Here is a 17,478-nt window from a genome sequence, read left to right as displayed (position 1 = left end):
TGAAGACTAAAACGGAGAAGGCATGCGTGAGACTCCAATGGCAAGTTGGAGTCCTATGTGACACTGAAGGGGGTAAACCATACGTGAGAGACTCAAATGGCAAAGCCATGCGTGAGAGACTCTAATGGCGGAGTCATATGCAACACTAAAAGGAAAAGCCACACGTGAGAGACTCTAATGGCGGAGGCATATGTAACACTAAAAGGGAGAAGCCATACGTGAGAGACTCTAATGGCGGAGTCATAAGTGACACTAAAAGGGAGAAGCCATACGTGAGAGACTCTAATGGCACAGCCATGCGTGAGAGACTCTAATGGCGGAGTTATATGTAACACTAAAAGGGGGGGAAGCCATACGTGAGAGACTCTAATGGAAAAGCCATGCATGAGAGACTCTAATGGCGGAGTCATATGTAACACTAAAAGGGAGAAGCCATACGTGAGACTCAAATGGCGGAGTCATAAGTGACACTAAAAGGGGGAAGCCATGCGTGAGAGACTCAAATGGCTAAGCCATGCGTGAGAGACTCTAATGGCGGAGTCATACGTAACACTAAAAGGGAGAAGCCATGCGTGAGAGACTCTAATGGCGGAGTCATATGGCGGCTTAATGTCCCTCTTAATTAATTAACAACCACTATGCAGCACCAGTATGACTTGGGGACTCGCATAACCATGATCCTCTCCGACAATGACCTAGGACGCTAACCAGCCTACAACCATATTGCCCCCTAACGAACAACATAAAAAACGGTCACCGGGCCCCCGAAGCCCTGAGGCCCCCCGAAGCCAAGGGATCGACCTGGAAGACCTTACCGTGATGATACGCAATTAAACGTGAACCCGACCTAAAGGCAAATTAATAGACATTAGTGATCCGAACCACTTGCATGAATGAAACATTAACCAACCGTGAAATTGAAACAGATGGGAGAAAAACAAGAGCCAGAGGCATTGCAGTTCGCTAAGAAAAGACCCTTGTCGTGACAAACAAATGAACAACTGTAAAACATAGTAGGAACTTACTCCTCTCGGCCCACTGTCCGCTAGGGAGCTATTTGGTTAACCGGGGCGGGAGATCAACTGCGTGAATGCGAACCAGAAGTAAAGGAGATCAGCCTGCGTAACCCACCACCGAGGAAAGAAACTTAAGCCTGAAAAGAAGCAGCTATGTTTAACGGAAGAGCAGAATTAGAGCGGTGCGCTGATAGCCCTAGCAAGAATACTGAGTAACCATGATGTAGAACTTAAAGAAATGCCGCTTAACGTGGAAGCAGAGTAGAACCCATGATGCAAGAACAAGTGGGTAAATGAGGCTCTGGATGTGAGAGGTGCCTAAAACATGGTACGGGCACAGCTCTAAGTATGAGCATGAGGAGCATGGTATAACGCAGCTGTATGAATGCAAGCTGAAGGGAACAGAGTATTAATGTAATGCAACCGCGAACGCTGCTCTAGAAGTGAATGGCGTATAGGACAAAAATGTAAATGCATACACACGGCTGTAGCTTGAAAGTAACCATCCTAACCACGATCGTCTGGTCATGGAGCCCAACTCCCTTCGCCCCAGAGCGCTACAAGTCACGGACCGTGGAACCAAGTCTGATCCTACCGTGAATGTAAGCACATGATCCGAATGAGAACTGTGCCACCATGAACTCATGTCTAGGTTCCCCGCCGTGTGTCGTATTTCTTCGACCCGCCAATACAACTAAATGTGGTGTTTAAGAAGTATACTGAATATTACCTGTGTCTTGACTGCACAACATTACCCAATGGGAACCAAAGAGCCAATCTATGTGGTATGTAGGTATACAGTGGCATACGTTTGAGCGAATGTGCACGTGAATAAGCTAAAATCCCCGACACGATATCATGTCCCATTAGATTAAAAGAGGTTGTGTTCAGTAATGTAGAGCATTTATAACAATAATACACATCTGTGGAACACTGGGAACAGGGTAAATGGGTGACAGCTCCCATGAAACCAGCCCCGTGCCTAGTAATGTGCCCGTGCTGGTGTACCTGCGCCTCTGTACATGCGCCCACAGACTCCATACCGGCGGCGGGGTTACCAATACAGTGCGAGCACCAGGACCACCACGTAGGCCTGCAAATGTCACACATTTGTCCACCCTTGAAGCGAGACTGGGACAGTGAGTGGGGAACAACAGAATGTTCCCCAATGACGATCAGCCACGTGCCTGATGGAAACAGTGGGTACATAAAAACAAGGTATTAATTGATACACCTTATATATCTATATATATATAAAATACCATTAGACGAAAAAATAAAAATAACAACACATCTATTGTTAGTATATGTGTGAGACTCAGCTATGGTGGAAAGCTGGCACTATTACACTTTAATACATTGCTTTACCCTTGTCTTTCTGGACCGCAGATTCCCTTTGTGTCTTACTTGCGAACATTTCCTGGTAGCTCTTGGGACCAGGGTTTAAAGTGTCCAGGACCGTGTGTGAGTTATCAGCGGCATGCAGAAAGACAAGTTTTGTTTTAAAGCACGTACGGCCAATGTAAAGTTTACTTCTGAACTTTGCTAGAAGATGTTTCTAAGGACGCGTAATATTAGCTGTGATTTGTTAATGTCATCGGTGAGTAAAGCAAATACAAACAGAGGCAGGGATTGCGATATACAATGTACAAAAGGATAAGCGGGATCAACTGATCTGAACAGAACATGCATGAAGAAGCTTCCACCGGCTCATACACCAACACCGCCCTGATAGCACCGCCGTTACGACCCCAACCAGGGGTGTGGGACTGTACTGACCCGAGGACCACCATCATACCACCGGTACCTGCAGTACAGGCCCGATTCCCGTACGTGAAGAACCTACCCTCTATAATACACACACACTGCTGGCACGTAATAACACCCATACCGCGCTGCATGATGCGTACCCATCAGAAACGCAAACCATCCACAGCACCATGAACCCGCAACACTGCAAGCATGTCAAGAACCCACATTCTGCATAACATACATACTCTGCTGGCATGTACAGAACACACCCCTCTACATAGGAAATAAATGATTTTTTTTTTTTTTTTTTTTTTTAATAAGGATTGCTTCCAATTTACGAACACCTCGGGTCTAGCGTCTCCTTGTCAGCAATGGCGGTACCTGCCACGAGCCGCCCGGCGTAGGGAATGCCACCAGCAAACTGCTGTGCCCAAGTACCCATGCTGAAGTACATCCGTACCGTCACGTGATGCGGACCTGAGGGGGCGGAGCCGCCGTGCGTGCCCAGCACCGTAACATGCGGCCGACCGCTGACCATCGTGCACGCGACTTGCTGCGGCGGGCCTGAGGCATCCAGCCCGCCCCCAGAATCCCGACACGCTGCGGCCCCGACCCCCGCTCCTCCTGCTTCCGACATGGTGAGTGCCTGTAGCGTGCCGGGAGAGCCGCTGCTACCGCCGCCAGCGCAGAGCCCGGGCAGGCTCCTCTTACCTGCGCCGCCTCGGTATCCACGCCAGGACAGTCCTCTAAATTACTTACCCCACCAGAATAACAAAGGTACGGGACGTGCAGGGAACCAGGCATGCGTATGTCACCCGGAAGTACCTGGCCGCACGTCCCGTCCCCTGACCTGCGTGGGGTTAATATAGCCAAGGGGCGTGGCCTCTGCCCCTCCCACAAATACAGGCTGCACGGCAGCCTTAACTACATATATATTCGTAATCGCGAATATTCTAGTTTTTTTTTCATCGGTAACCTCCCTTCTTGCTTGTGGGCAATGAGAAGGCTGCAATGTCTTTGTCAGAGCTTAGCAACATCCTTAGTAACCGATAAGAAAGCTGCCTACCCCTTACTATACAAACCGGATTCCAAAAAAGTTGGGACACTATACAAATCGTGAATAAAAACTGAATGCAATGATGTGGAGGTGCCAACTTCTAATATTTTATTCAGAATAGAACATAAATCACGGAACAAAAGTTTAAACTGAGAAAATGTACCATTTTAAGGGAAAAATATGTTGAATCAGAATTTCATGGTGTCAACAAATCCCCAAAAAGTTGGGACAAGGCCATTTTCACCACTGTGTGGCATCTCCCCTTCTTCTTACAACACTCAACAGACGTCTGGGGACCGAGGAGACCAGTTTCTCAAGTTTAGAAATAGGAATGCTCTCCCATTCTTGTCTAATACAGGCCTCTAACTGTTCAATCGTCTTGGGCCTTCTTTGTTGCACCTTCCTCTTTATGATGCGCCAAATGTTCTCTATAGGTGAAACATCTGGACTGCAGACTGGCCATTTCAGTACCCGGATCCTTCTCCTACGCAGCCATGATGTTGTGATTGATGCAGAATGTGGTCTGGCATTATCTTGTTGAAAAGTGCAGGGTCTTCCCTGAAAGAGATGACGTCTGGATGGGAGCATATGTTGTTCTAGAACCTGAATATATTTTTCTGAATTGATGGTGCCTTTCCAGACATGCAAGCTGCCCATGCCACACACACTCATGCAACCCCATACCATCAGAGATGCAGGCTTCTGAACTGAGCATTGATAACAACTTGGGTTGTCCTTGTCCTCTTTGGTCCGGATGACATGGCGTCCCAGATTTCCAAAAAGAACTTCGAATCGTGACTCGTCTGACCACAGAACAGTCTTCCATTTTGCCACACTCCATTTTAAATGATCCCTGGCCCAGTGAAAACGCCTGAGCTTGTGGATCTTGCTTAGAAATGGCTTCTTCTTTGCACTGTAGAGTTTCAGCTGGCAACGGCGGATGGCACGGTGGATTGTGTTCACTGACAATGGTTTCTGGAAGTATTCCTGAGCCCATTCTGTGATTTCCTTTACAGTAGCATTCCTGTTTGTGGTGCAGTGTCGTTTAAGGGCAAGGAGATCACGGGCATCCAGTATGGTTTTACGGCCTTGACCCTTACGCACAGAGATTGTTCCAGATTCTCTGAATCTTCGGATGATGTTATGCACAGTTGATGATGATAGATGCAAAGTCTTTGCAATTTTTCGCTGGGCAACACCTTTCGGATATTGCTCCACTATCTTTCTGCGCAACATTGTGGGAATTGGTGATCCTCTACCCATCTTGGCTTCTGAGAGACACTGCCACTCTGAGAAGCTCTTTTTATACCCAATCATGTTGCCAATTGACCTAATTAGTGTTAATTGGTCTTCCAGCTCTTCGTTATGCTCAAATTTACTTTTTCCAGCCTCTTATTGCTACTTGTCCCAACTTTTTGGGGATTTGTTGACACCGTGAAAATTGGAATCAACGTATTTTTCCTTTAAAATTATACATTTACTCGGATTAAACGTTTGATCTGTCATCTACGTTCTATTACAAATAAAATATTGACATTTGCCATCTCCACATGATTGCATTCAGTTTTTATTCACAATTTGTTTAGTGTCCCAACTTTTCTGGAATCCGGTTTGTATAAGAAACTCCCGAGCAACCATTTCTTGCTGTTTTTTTGCAGTTCTGAGAGACAGCAGTGTTATTGCTGTGCTCTGTACTTTGCTGTGTCATCTGGATCCTGATTCAATTACATTAGTTAGTTAGCTCATATATATAATACAGATAGTTAGTGGGAGATAGTCAGTGTAGGTTAGATAGTGATATAGTGTAGCTGATATGTTCCAGTGCAGGGTGTTAGGTAGTGTGATAGGAATTACTGTGTTGTGATAGTCATGTATTGCACAAAAAAATATGCACATCAGTACCGATTTGCGCAATTGCGAATACATTGGAGCACTCTATCTGCATATAAAGCTATTGTTCTGCCATGCATGCGAAATGTAATCACAAACTGTGCTGTAATGTAAAATTACTTACAGTGATCAGGAGTTCTTCCTCACAGTCACGAAAGTTGCTGCCAACCATTTTCTCCAGTCTCAGGAAACTTCTAGCAGCTTGAAAAATGTAGCAAAAGTGACCCACGCCTGTATTGCACGTGCAATACGCACATATAACATTGCTGATTTTTACAATCAAGAAAATAATGACTGGAGATCATGAATTCTAGAATTTGCGAATTTATGGAGAATATTATGCCAAAAATTCGTGAAATATAGCGAAAACGAATATTGCCTATGCTGCTCATCACTAGTTATATTAACACCCTGATATGTATATTGAGGTTACTTGTAAACCACAAAACTCCATTTCCCACCCACGGTTATTCCTATGTAAAGGCATTAAGTATGACTACTGCCAATTGGTAAGGAGTAGTGTTGATCGAGCACCAAAGTGCTTGGGTGCTCGAGTAGAACACCTCAGGATGCTCGGGTGCTCTACAGAGCACCCGAGCACAATGAAAGTCAATGGGATAACCTGAGCATTAAACCAGGCACCCCCTACTCCAAAGAGACGAGGGTGTCTGGTTCACAGGAAAAGGTCAGAAATTGATGGAAACACCCCTGAAATGGTTCGGGAACAGCATGGGGAGGATGTCTGGATGCATCTTGGACTCCCAGGTCGCTGCTGGGAACAATGTTGTCCAAGTAGTACACCACTTTTACACCAAACTGAAGATAAAATCGATTTTAGAGGAAAAATTATTAGGAAACATTCTTTCCTGTATATTTACTTGTATATAAAGTGCAAGTGCTGCCAAAAATTACAAGAAAGAGGCACTGTGATACAACCTGTATATCACATAAAGGAGGGCCTCATTCACATTGTGGTACAATTGTTCAGGTAGTGGGACTCCTACACTCATAAAGCCTATGCACTAAGTGAAAGGGCTGCCAAAAATTACAAGAAACCGGCACTCCAATACACCCTTTGTTACAGATAAAGGAGGGCATCATACACAGCCTTGAAAAATTATGATTGATGGCCTGCTGGTGACCATCTAAAAAATTAGGGGTGAGGGTCTGCTGCTGATCTGACTATCTAAAACATTAGGGGTGAGGGTCTGATGCTGATCTGACCTAACACATTAGGGGTGAGGGTCTGCTGCTGAATTGACCATCTAAAACATTAGGGGCGAGGGTCTGATGCTGATCTGACCATCTAAAACATTGGTGAGGTTCTGCTGCTGATCTGACCTTCTAACACATTAGGGGTGAGGGTCTGCTGCTGAATTGACCATCTAAAACATTAAGGGTGAGGCTCTGCTGCTGATCTGGCCTTCTAAAACATTAGGGGTAAGGGTCTGCTGCTGAGCTGACCATCTAAAACATTAGGGGCGAGGGCCTGCTGCTGATCTGACCATCTAAACAATTAGGGGTGAGGGTCTGCTGCTGAGCTGACCATCTAAAAAATTAGGGGTGAGGGTCTGCTGCTGATCTGACCTTCTAAAACATTAGGGGTGAGGGTCTGCTGCTGAGCTGACCATCTAAAACATTAGGGGTGAGGTTCTGCTGCTGATCTGACCTTCTAACACATTAGGGGTGAGGGTCTGCTGCTGAGCTGACCATCTAAAAAATTAGGGGTGAGGGTCTGCTGCTGATCTGACCATCTAAAACATTAGGGGTGAGGGTCTGCTGCTGATCTGACCATCTAGATCATTAGGGGTGAGGGTCTGCTGCTAAGCTGACCATCTAAAATATTAAGGGGCGAGGGCCTGCTGCTGATCTGGCCATCTAAAAAATTAGGGGTGAGGGTCTGCTGATGAGCTGACCCTCTAAAACATTTGGGCGAGGGCCTGCTGCTGATCTGACCATCTAAAACATTATGGGCAAGGGCCTGCTGGTGACCCTGTCAAACATTAGGGGTGAGGGTCTGCTGCTGAGCTGACCCTCTAAAACATTAGGAGCGAGGGCAGCCTAATAAGCATGTTGATATGATGGAGTAGGACGAGAAAAGGAAGAGTGAACCATAAACCCTTTTTTGTGGTGGAAGGGGTGCATGAGAATACAGTGTATTCAATACACCATAAAAGCCACATTTAGAGTACCTTTATGTTCAGCCGCTTTCCTCTTGGTGGAGTAGAGAAGTCAGGGGCAATCCAGGCCTTTCATTTTGATAAGAGTCAACCTCAGATGACAGGCGGATGCGCTTATCAGTTATTATGCCCCAGCAGCACTAAATACCCACCCTGACAAAACGCTGGCGGCAGGGCAGGCCAGCACCTCCAAGGCGTAGAGTGCCAGTTTATGCCACGTAGTTGTAAGGCACTGAGGGATCATTGAGGACGCTGACACGGTCTGCTACATACTCCTTCATCATCTTCAAAAACTTTTCCCTTCTTGTGACACTAGGCTGCGCATCAGGGTGATGGTGCTGGCGGGTGTCATGAAACTGTCTCAGGCCTTGGAGAGTGTTGCCCAGCCTCTGTTAGAACTGCTGTGTGTTCCCCTCATCTCCCCTCGGTTGGCCATGGAACTACGGACTTTGCCGCCAGATTTGTCAGCTGGAAATTTCTGGAGCAATTTTTCCACAAGGACTTTCTGGTATTTCACCATTTTGCTAGCCCTCTCCACCACAGGAATGAGAGATGAGAAGTTCTCTTTGTAGCAGGGGTCGAGAAGGGTGAACAACCAGTAATCGGTGTTGGCCAAAATGCATATACCATGAGGGTCACGGGAAAGGCGTCATAACATAAAGTCAGCCATGTGTGCCAGAGTCCCAACAGACATGTCTTCGCTGTCCTCATCAGGAGGATGACTTTCAATCTCCTCATCCTCTTCCTCTGATTCGGCCCATCCACGCTGAACTGTTGGATTAAACCTGCTATGGGTACTACCCTTTGTAGCAGAGACAACCGTCTCCTGCTCCTCCTCATCATCATTATCATCCAATTCGTGCTGAGAAGACGAACGGAGGGAGGTCTTGCTATCACCCTGTGTACTGTCTTCCCCCATTTCCACCTCTTCCACATGCGAAGCGTCCACCTTCATTATGAGCAGCGAGCATTTCAGTAGGCACAGAAGTGGGATGGTTACGCTGATAATAGCGGCTTTGCCGCTCACCATCTGTGTTGATTCCTCAAAGTTGCGTAAAACCTCACAGAGGTCAGACATCCATGCCCACTCGTCACTTGTGAATTACGGAAGCTGAGTGGAAAGGCGACGACTATGTTGAAGCTGGTATTCCACTACTGCCCTCTGCTGCTACACAAAGCCTGGCCAACATGTTGAATGTGGAGTTCCAGCGCCTGCTCACGTCGCACAACAGTCGGTGAGCTGGCAATTGCAAGCGCTGCTGCAGCGTTGCCAGACCGGCGGTAGCTGTAGATGACTTTCGGAAATGGGCACATACGTGGCGCACCTTCACCAGTAGCTCAGGCAAATTTTGGTAGGTTTTGAGAAACCTCTGAACCAATAAGTTGAACACGTGGGCTAGGCTGTGTGTGTGAGCTTGCCGAGCTCCAAAGCCGCCACCATGTTACGGGCATTATCAGACACAACCATGCCTGTTTGTAGCTTGAGTGGCGAGAGCCACAGCTCAGTCTGGCCCCTTATACCCTGCCACAGCTCTGCGGCGGTGTGCTGTTTGTCACCAAATTAAATTAGTTTCAGCACTGCCTGTTGCCGTTTCCCCACTGCAGTGCTACACTGCTTCCAGCTACTGACTGATGGCTGACTGGTGCTGCAAGATGAGAATTCAGAGGTGGAAGTGGAGGAGCAGGTGGAGGAGGAGAAGGGTGGTTGCAGCCACTAGTGTAGGTGGTGGTAGAAATCCTGATGGAAGTAGGGCCCGCAATCCTTGGCTTCGATAGCACCTGTGCCATCACCCAGTGTGCTGTCAGGGAAATCTGCGTCTTGGACAGGGGATTGGCCAGCACGTAATACAGGGGAAGAGGAGGCAGTGGTGTGTCCCGCAGACACTGATTGTGGACCCAGGCGTTCAGCCCACCTATTAGGGTGCTTTGATACCATGTGGCGGATCTTGCTGGTGGTGGTGAGGTTGCTAGTGTTCACGCTTCTGCTCATTTTGGTACGGCACAGGTTACAAATGACAATTCTTTTATAGTCCGCACTTTCATCAAAAAAGCGCCAGACTCCGGAACACCTACCCCTTGGCAAGGGAGATTTCAGCAAGGGGGTGCTCCGGGAAACAATTGTGGGCCTGTTTGGTGTGGCCCGCCTTCTCCCTTTTGCCACCCCACTGCCTCTTCCAGCCTGTTGCGGTGCTGCGGATCCCTCCCCCTCTGTACTGCTGTCCTCACTCGGCTTGCCACCTTCCCAGGTTGGGTCAGTGATTTCATCGTCCACCACCTCCTCTTCCACTTCCTCACTCTGATCATCCTCCTGACTTGTTGACCTAACAAGAACCTCACTTATTGACAACTGTGTCTCATCCTCATCATGAACCTCTTGAGACACTAATTGCAGTTGACTTTTTGGCAACTGTGTCTCATCATCATCATCCACCTCGTGAAACACTAATTGCCGTTCCCCATCGTCATCTTTTTCTGACTGTGGATGCTCAAGAGTTTGGGAATCAGTGCACAAAATCTCCTCATGTCCCTCTTCAAGCGGGCTTGGCGAAAGGGCCAAATCAAGGAATGGTGATGAAAAGAGCTCCTCGCAATAGCTGAGTGTGGGATCACTTGTTTGCCAAGCTGTCCATGGTGGGAGGAAGGAGGATCAGTGTGAGGATTCTGTTGACCAGACTCTTGGCTACTGAGACTGGACTTTGTGGAAGACAGGGTGGTGCTTAACCGACTGAAAGCATTATCTGCTGCAATCCAACCGACCACCTGGTCACACTGGTGTGACTTCGAGACTGGTGTCCTGCGCTGCCCTGCAAACTGGGACATGAAGCTAGGTATCGTGGATGAATGTGTTTCTTATGCTCTGGCAGCAGGCACAGTTTCACCGCGCCCAGGGCCACGGCCTCTGAGTGCACCATCAGCAGCACGGCCACTTCCCCGTCCCTTACTGCTCGCCTTGAGCATATTAAATGGTATATATGCTTGCAAGTATGTCACACGTACAGTAGCGCAGGTTTTGTAAGTGTATGCGCAAATAAATTAAACTGAATGTCACAGATATTTAGGATGTGCAAACGTTATACAGGAGATGTAGCACAGGTAATGTCGCTGTCAACAGCGGCAAAAGAATTGAACTGAATCTCACTGATATTTAGGATGCGCAAACGTTATACTGGAGATGTAGCGCATGTAATGTCGCTGTCACCAGCGGCCAACCAATTGCGCTGAATTTCACAGCGCAAATGTAACACAACAGATGTAGCAGAGGTTGTGTCACTGTCAGCAGCGGCCAAATAATTGCACGCAATTTAGCGCAGGTTGCGCTAATAATATATATGGCAGCCAGATAAAACAGTAGTCCTTAAAAGGACTTTTGGATCTCTAGCATCTTTCACTAGTAAACCCTGCCAAAATAAAAAACAATTCCTGTCCCTACACTATCTGTCCCTTCTGCTGCAGCTCTCCCTGACTAAGACTGAGCCGAACCACGTGTCATCGGATGCTATATAGTAGGGATCAACCGATATAGATTTTTTTAGAGCCGATACCGATAATCTGTGAACTTTCAGGCCGATAGCCGATAATTTATACCGATATTTTCATTTATACTTAATATTTTGGTGTTTGTGGTTTTTTTTTAACTTTTTTTTTTTTTTTACTAACTGTTAACCCCCTTAGGGGCTAGAACCCTTTCCCTATTCACCCTGATAGAGCTCTATCAGGGTGAATAGGACTTCACACAAAGCAGCAGGGAGCTGACTATGGCAGCCAGGGCTTCAGTAGCATCCTGGCTGCCATGGTAACCGATCGTAGCCCCAGGATTACACTGCTGGGGCTCGGATCAGAATCTGCCACCAATGAGGAGGGGAGAGGGAACCCTGTGGCAACTGCCACCAATGATTAATACTGGGGGGCTTGGGTGGGGGGGCGCACTGTGCCACCAATGTTTTTAATACTGGGGGTGGGGGGGCCACTGCGCCACCAATGAAGATAACTCGCCCATTAATTCATATACAGGAGGTGGGCTGCAGAATCATATAGCCGCACCCGACCTCTATGAGCGGTAGCTGCGATCCGCGGCAGTTAACCCCTCAGGTGCGGCAGTGGTTAACTGCCATGGATGGCAGCTACTTGTCATAGAGGTCGGGTGCGGCTATATGATTCTGCAGTCAGCTCCCGCCTCCTGTTACATTTGAATGAATGAGTGAGTTAACATCATTGGTGGCGCAGTGGCCACAGCCCCTCCCCTCCTCTTCTCCTCTCTCCTCTCATTGGTGTCAGCAGCACAGGGGGAGGGAGACACTGCTTCCTTCCCCCCTGTGCTGCTGAGGGAACACGGATCCCGCTGAGAGCAGCGCGATACATGTTCCCGATTCGTTATCGCCATATCGGCAAAATAGATGCCGATAACTTTGAAAATCCCCAATATCGGGCGATAATATCAGTAAAACCGATAATCAGTCGATCCCAACTATATAGCAACCGATGACGCGTTCCGGCCAGCCAATCACTGTAATGCTAGTAACCAACATGGCTACGGCATTACAGTGAGTGCCAGTACCTCCGCGCACGTTTATTGGCTGCGTAGCAGGCAAAAAACGTGCGGGTAGGAGACTCGAGCATCGCGTTCGAGCACACGCGGTGTTCGCCGAACACCGTGATGTGCCGAGCATCGTAATGCTTGAGTAAAAAAGTGTTCGGACGAGCATGCTCGCCCAACACTAGTAAGGAGAACAGAAAAATCACCAAACCAATTGATAAGGGATATAGCTCCGGGAAGGGTAGCAATCAGGCTGGACATGAATAAGGCCATGTCGTCAGCATGCAGTCCATATGAGGTTCTCTTGAGAGAGATTCCGAATTTCAAGATATGCTGGATCTTGCCTAATCCACAAAACTAACGGTTCGATTACTATTGCAAATCGTAATGGCAAGAGGGAACAACTCTGTCTAGTACCTCTGTGTAAGCAGAATTAGGAGGATAATAGACCATTCAACATCACCCGTGCACAAGGAGATTTATGTATAACTGATATGCATTTACTAAACCGGTCACCAAACCCAAAACAAGTTAGGACATACATAAAATAAGACCATCCTATGGAGTCAAAAGCCTTGGCCACATGAAGCCATGTAGGAGAGAAAATGAAAGGAGAAAGCAAAAATGATAACAATGGCACTACAATCCATAGTCACCACTCTAGATCCAGAGAAGTCCTCAGAGACACAGTGAGCGGCGGTTCCTGGAGATTGTAATATGCAGTTATCATGTGCAAAAGTCTCAAAATATCTAATCATTTTAGAGTTACTTTGAGGTTTCATATATTCTTAGTATTCTCACTTTGTTGTGTTCTAAGCTCTAGTTTCCTTTTTTTTTCTTTAAGATTGCATCTTCCGGGTCTTCTGTGTATCTGAGGCATAGAAGAAAAGACACAAGCAGCTTTAATAAAGAGCTCAGCCACACCAGGTAAAGTATCTGTAGCGATGTCTCCCAGTAGAGCATTGTCTAGAGCTACATTGATATTCCTTTATCATATATTATTAGTTACATGCTTTGTGAGTCATTTACATCTAGTACAGGGCAGCAATATCAAACACAGAAAGGGGTGTACCCATGATCATGCAATACTCCTGAGTAGCAACTAGCAATATCTCAAAAGATACACAGTCTTTATTAAATTAAATGTACAAAAACAAGATTTCAAACACTGAAAACCAAAAAAGGTACAGTGCCACCAATAATACACATGGCACTCCTACAGGAATTTCACATGATAAGGTTTGATAGTGGTCGTGATGTTACAAATACCATTGTCGTGTATACATTGGAGCAGATTTATGTGATTTTGCGTTAAGGAGTTAAACCCTTAAAGGGGTTGTCTCACTTCTGTAAAAGGCATTTATCACGAAGAGAAAGTTAGTACAAGGCATTTACTAACATATTGTGATTGTCCATATTGCTACCTTTGCTGGCTAGATTAATTTTTCCATCACATTATAGGCTACTTTCGCATCTGTGTCAAAGAAAACGGATCCGTCTCCATTGACTTCCATTGTGGGTCATGACGGATCCATCTTGCTCCACATCCCAGGATGCACTCAAAAACTTGCAGCGCTTTTGTGTGCGTCATGGGAACGCAATGAAACAGGACAGAATGCATTCCAGTGCACTCCGTTCCCTTCAGTTCAGTTTTGTCCCCATTGACAATGAATGGGGACAAAACTGAAGCATTTTCCTCCGGTGTTGAGATCCTATGACGGACCTCAATAGCGGAAAGGGAAAGCGCAGATGTGAAAGTAGCCATACTCTGCTCGTACTCTGGTTACGACCACCCCGCAATCCAGGAGCGGTGGTCGTGCTTGCACCGTATAGAAAAAAGTGCTGAAATATGCGCACTCCCGTGGTCCTATATGCACTTGGGACCAACACAGATGCCTTCAGCTGCCAAGTGCACATACAACAGGTCAGCCCAGTTTCATAGGTGCAAATCTGCTGACAGATGCCTTTTAAACCAGATACAATGCCTTGTAGGCTTAGCTCAGCTGAACTTAATGATACCTTTCACTTCATTCTGAAGAAAAATTACTTTTAATCCATATGCAAATGTGAAGTTAAGTGCACTGAACGGGTCTAGGCCACTCTGTGCACCCTTGCTCCTCCTGCCATCTCCTTCCTCTCCTTGATTGACAGGGCCAGACAAGCTGACTATTCAGAAACCTCGAGCTGTCATTCAAGGAGTGGGAGGTGTTGCACAGACCCACCTTTGACACACCTTCCTCACACTTAAAAAATTCTCTATTCTTCAAATTCGCAAATTGACACCAAACTGTAGCAAGCTGTAAGCACACAGGTCAGGAGCCAAGGGGTTGTCGGCCGAACAACCCCTTTAATAGATTGAGGACTCCATTTGCTGAAGGCCGGACAACCCCTTTAATAGATTGAGGCCTCCATTTGCTAAAGGCCGGACAACCCCTTTAATAGAATAAGGCCCCCATTTACTGCAGATCAGCGGGACACATTTTGATTCGTTTTTCATTGGGTTACATTTCTAACAAAGTGGGACTCTCCAGAGCTCTGCTCTCTCTCTGTGTCTCTCTCAATAATATAGAAACATAGAAACATAGAATGTGTCGGCAGATAAGAACCATTTGGCCCATCTAGTCTGCCCAATATACTGAATACTATTAATAGTCCCTGGCCCTATCTTATATGAAGGATAGCCTTATGCCTATCCCATGCATGCTTAAACCCCTTCACTGTATTTGCAGCTACCACTTCTGCAGGAAGGCTATTTCATGCATCCACTACTGTCTCAGTAAAGTAATACTTCCTTATATTACTTTTAAACCTTTGCCCCTCTAATTTAAAACTATGTCCTCTTGTGGTAGTTTTTCTTCTTTTAAATATTCTCTCCTCCTTTACCGAGTTGATTCCCTTTATGTATTTAAAAGTTTCTATCATATCCCCTCTGTCTCTTCTTTCTTCCAAGCTATACATATTAAGGTCCTTTGACCTTTCCTGGTAAGTTTTATCCTGCAATCCATGTACTAGTTTAGTAGCTCTTCTCTGAACTCAATCTAGAGTATCTATATCCTTCTGGAGATATGGTCTCCAGTACTGCGCACAATACTCCAAATGAGGTCTCACCAGTGTTCTGTACAGCGGCATAAGCACTTCACTCTTTCTACTGCTTATACCTCTCCCTATACATCCAAGCATTCTGCTGGCATTTCGTGCTGCTCTATATAAATATATATATTTATATATATTACACACTCACAGTACTGTTGCCTTTTTTTTTTTCTTCAGTAGATGCTATTACTTTATTACTTTTAGGTCTTTTGTACTCCTAATTTCAGAAAAGCTCAGAAGGTCATTTACTGAAAATGTCAACGGATTCTGGCTTTTAACAGAGTCTGCTTGTTTTTTAAGTTGATTGGCTCTTTTAGCTGAGGGTGTTTCATCCTTTGCATAGTGATTTTGGTTGATAGAAAAATAATTATAGAGGTTGATTTGCTTAAGGGAAACATTTAAAAGCAGTTTTGGCATTTTACACCTCCCTCCCAACTAGGATAAATATTGAAACATTCTGTAAAATGTAAATGCTTCTTCCACAGCAGCTTAAACCAAAAGCATGCATTAACCCCTTAAAGGGAATCTGTCAGCTCCAAAACACCCTCCAAACTAGAGTGAGGAGTGTGTAGTGTAAATGACGCTGAGTCTGATTATGTAATTTTTATCTTCATTGGGGGCACCTGGTAAACAGCTGATAACACTTTTAAATGTTTCTCACTGATAAAACATATTACAAAGTTTCTGGTGGTCGTTTGTACAAAGTTGTGTGAAAAGTTAGTGACGATTTAAGGACTGGGCCTTTTTGGACCTTAAAGGGGTTGTTAGCCTTCAGGGGACCTTTTGGACAGACCTGTGCAGAGAAGCATACTTACATCCCGCTGGCTTCTAGCTCCTTCATTTCTCTGCTGCTGCGCTCCGGTCCCTACTGCTAAACCTCCAATTTGACGTGTGTCGCAGCAGTGACGAGGGTCCCCCATGTGTCACGTGACCCACATGACACGCAACAAACGGAAGCTTACCAACGAAGGCCACAACGCGGTGGCGGGGAAGCAAAGGAGCCGAAACTCAATAGCAGAGAGCAGGTAAGTATGCTTCCCTCTTAGATGGGATAGGTAAAAGAATCTAGAAAGCTAGTAGAAAGTGTAGTTTGCTGAGGCACTTTGGTCTTGTTCATTAATGGCCTGGATTTTTTATGGTATGGCAAGTAGATTTTGGCAGTGGGACTTGCCATTCCCTGCCCACTCTGTGTTGCTAAGGGCATAGGTGAGGAAACCGCTGTGTCTAGTTAGCACCCAGACGGGCAGGTATTTAGTTTATGTATTTATTTAGCTTTCTGTGGAGTTGATCCAAATGACTGCAAATATTATTATGTGTTTTTGAAGAAAATAAATATGAGTTGGATTTTTAACCTGTTGGGGAGTGCAAATCTGTAATTGACAACCCTTCCCACACATACAGATCTTAACAGGACCTATAGGAATGTTACATGTTGTGCCTTTATACAAAAGTGTATACCTGACAGTGGAAAAACAGGATGTGAACAGAGCCTTATAGTAATGGAAACTATAAGCTCTGAGGAAAAGATTCTTTCTGTTCTGGTGCGTGCTTATTTGCTTTATTAGTATGAGAAAGTGAAGGTAAAGACGTCATGCTGTTTTCCATTACAGATCCAATTACCAACCAGAAACTTTCATCTTTCTAGTGAGAATCAAATGCTCACTTAAATATACTGCATAAAAGGTACCAAAGGAATCCCACTGGTACCATTTTACAGACTTATTTAGTGTCTGATTTAGGTTAATATAATATTTGGCACGCCTTCTTCTCTGCCCGCAGATGGAAATGTCACATATTCCCCTTAATTAGTTACTAATTGATCAATCTTGGCCTGCCACCATGGATGACAGGTCCTGTATTCTCCCAGCACTGTGTAATAATTAGAGGAAACTGGGACATAGTTTGTGGTTCTAGTCAAACCTAATTATTTAACATGAATTTGAAATTAATTGAAAT

General features: G+C 45.7%; 1 protein-coding gene across 1 annotated transcript in view; it reads left to right on the top strand.

Moving 5' to 3' along the window:
* CCDC60 (coiled-coil domain containing 60) overlaps window positions 1-17,478 on the top strand; it is a 230,793-nt gene that overhangs the window by 118,686 nt on the left and 94,629 nt on the right. The window contains exon 3 of the mRNA XM_040416015.1: window positions 13,274-13,356. Coding sequence (XP_040271949.1) covers window positions 13,274-13,356 — 83 coding nt within the window. The remainder of the gene's footprint in view (window positions 1-13,273; window positions 13,357-17,478) is intronic.

This window comes from Bufo bufo, chromosome 2 (assembly GCF_905171765.1).
Source record: "Bufo bufo chromosome 2, aBufBuf1.1, whole genome shotgun sequence".
Taxonomy (NCBI): domain Eukaryota; kingdom Metazoa; phylum Chordata; class Amphibia; order Anura; family Bufonidae; genus Bufo; species Bufo bufo.
This window is presented reverse-complemented; position numbering and strand designations above follow the sequence as displayed.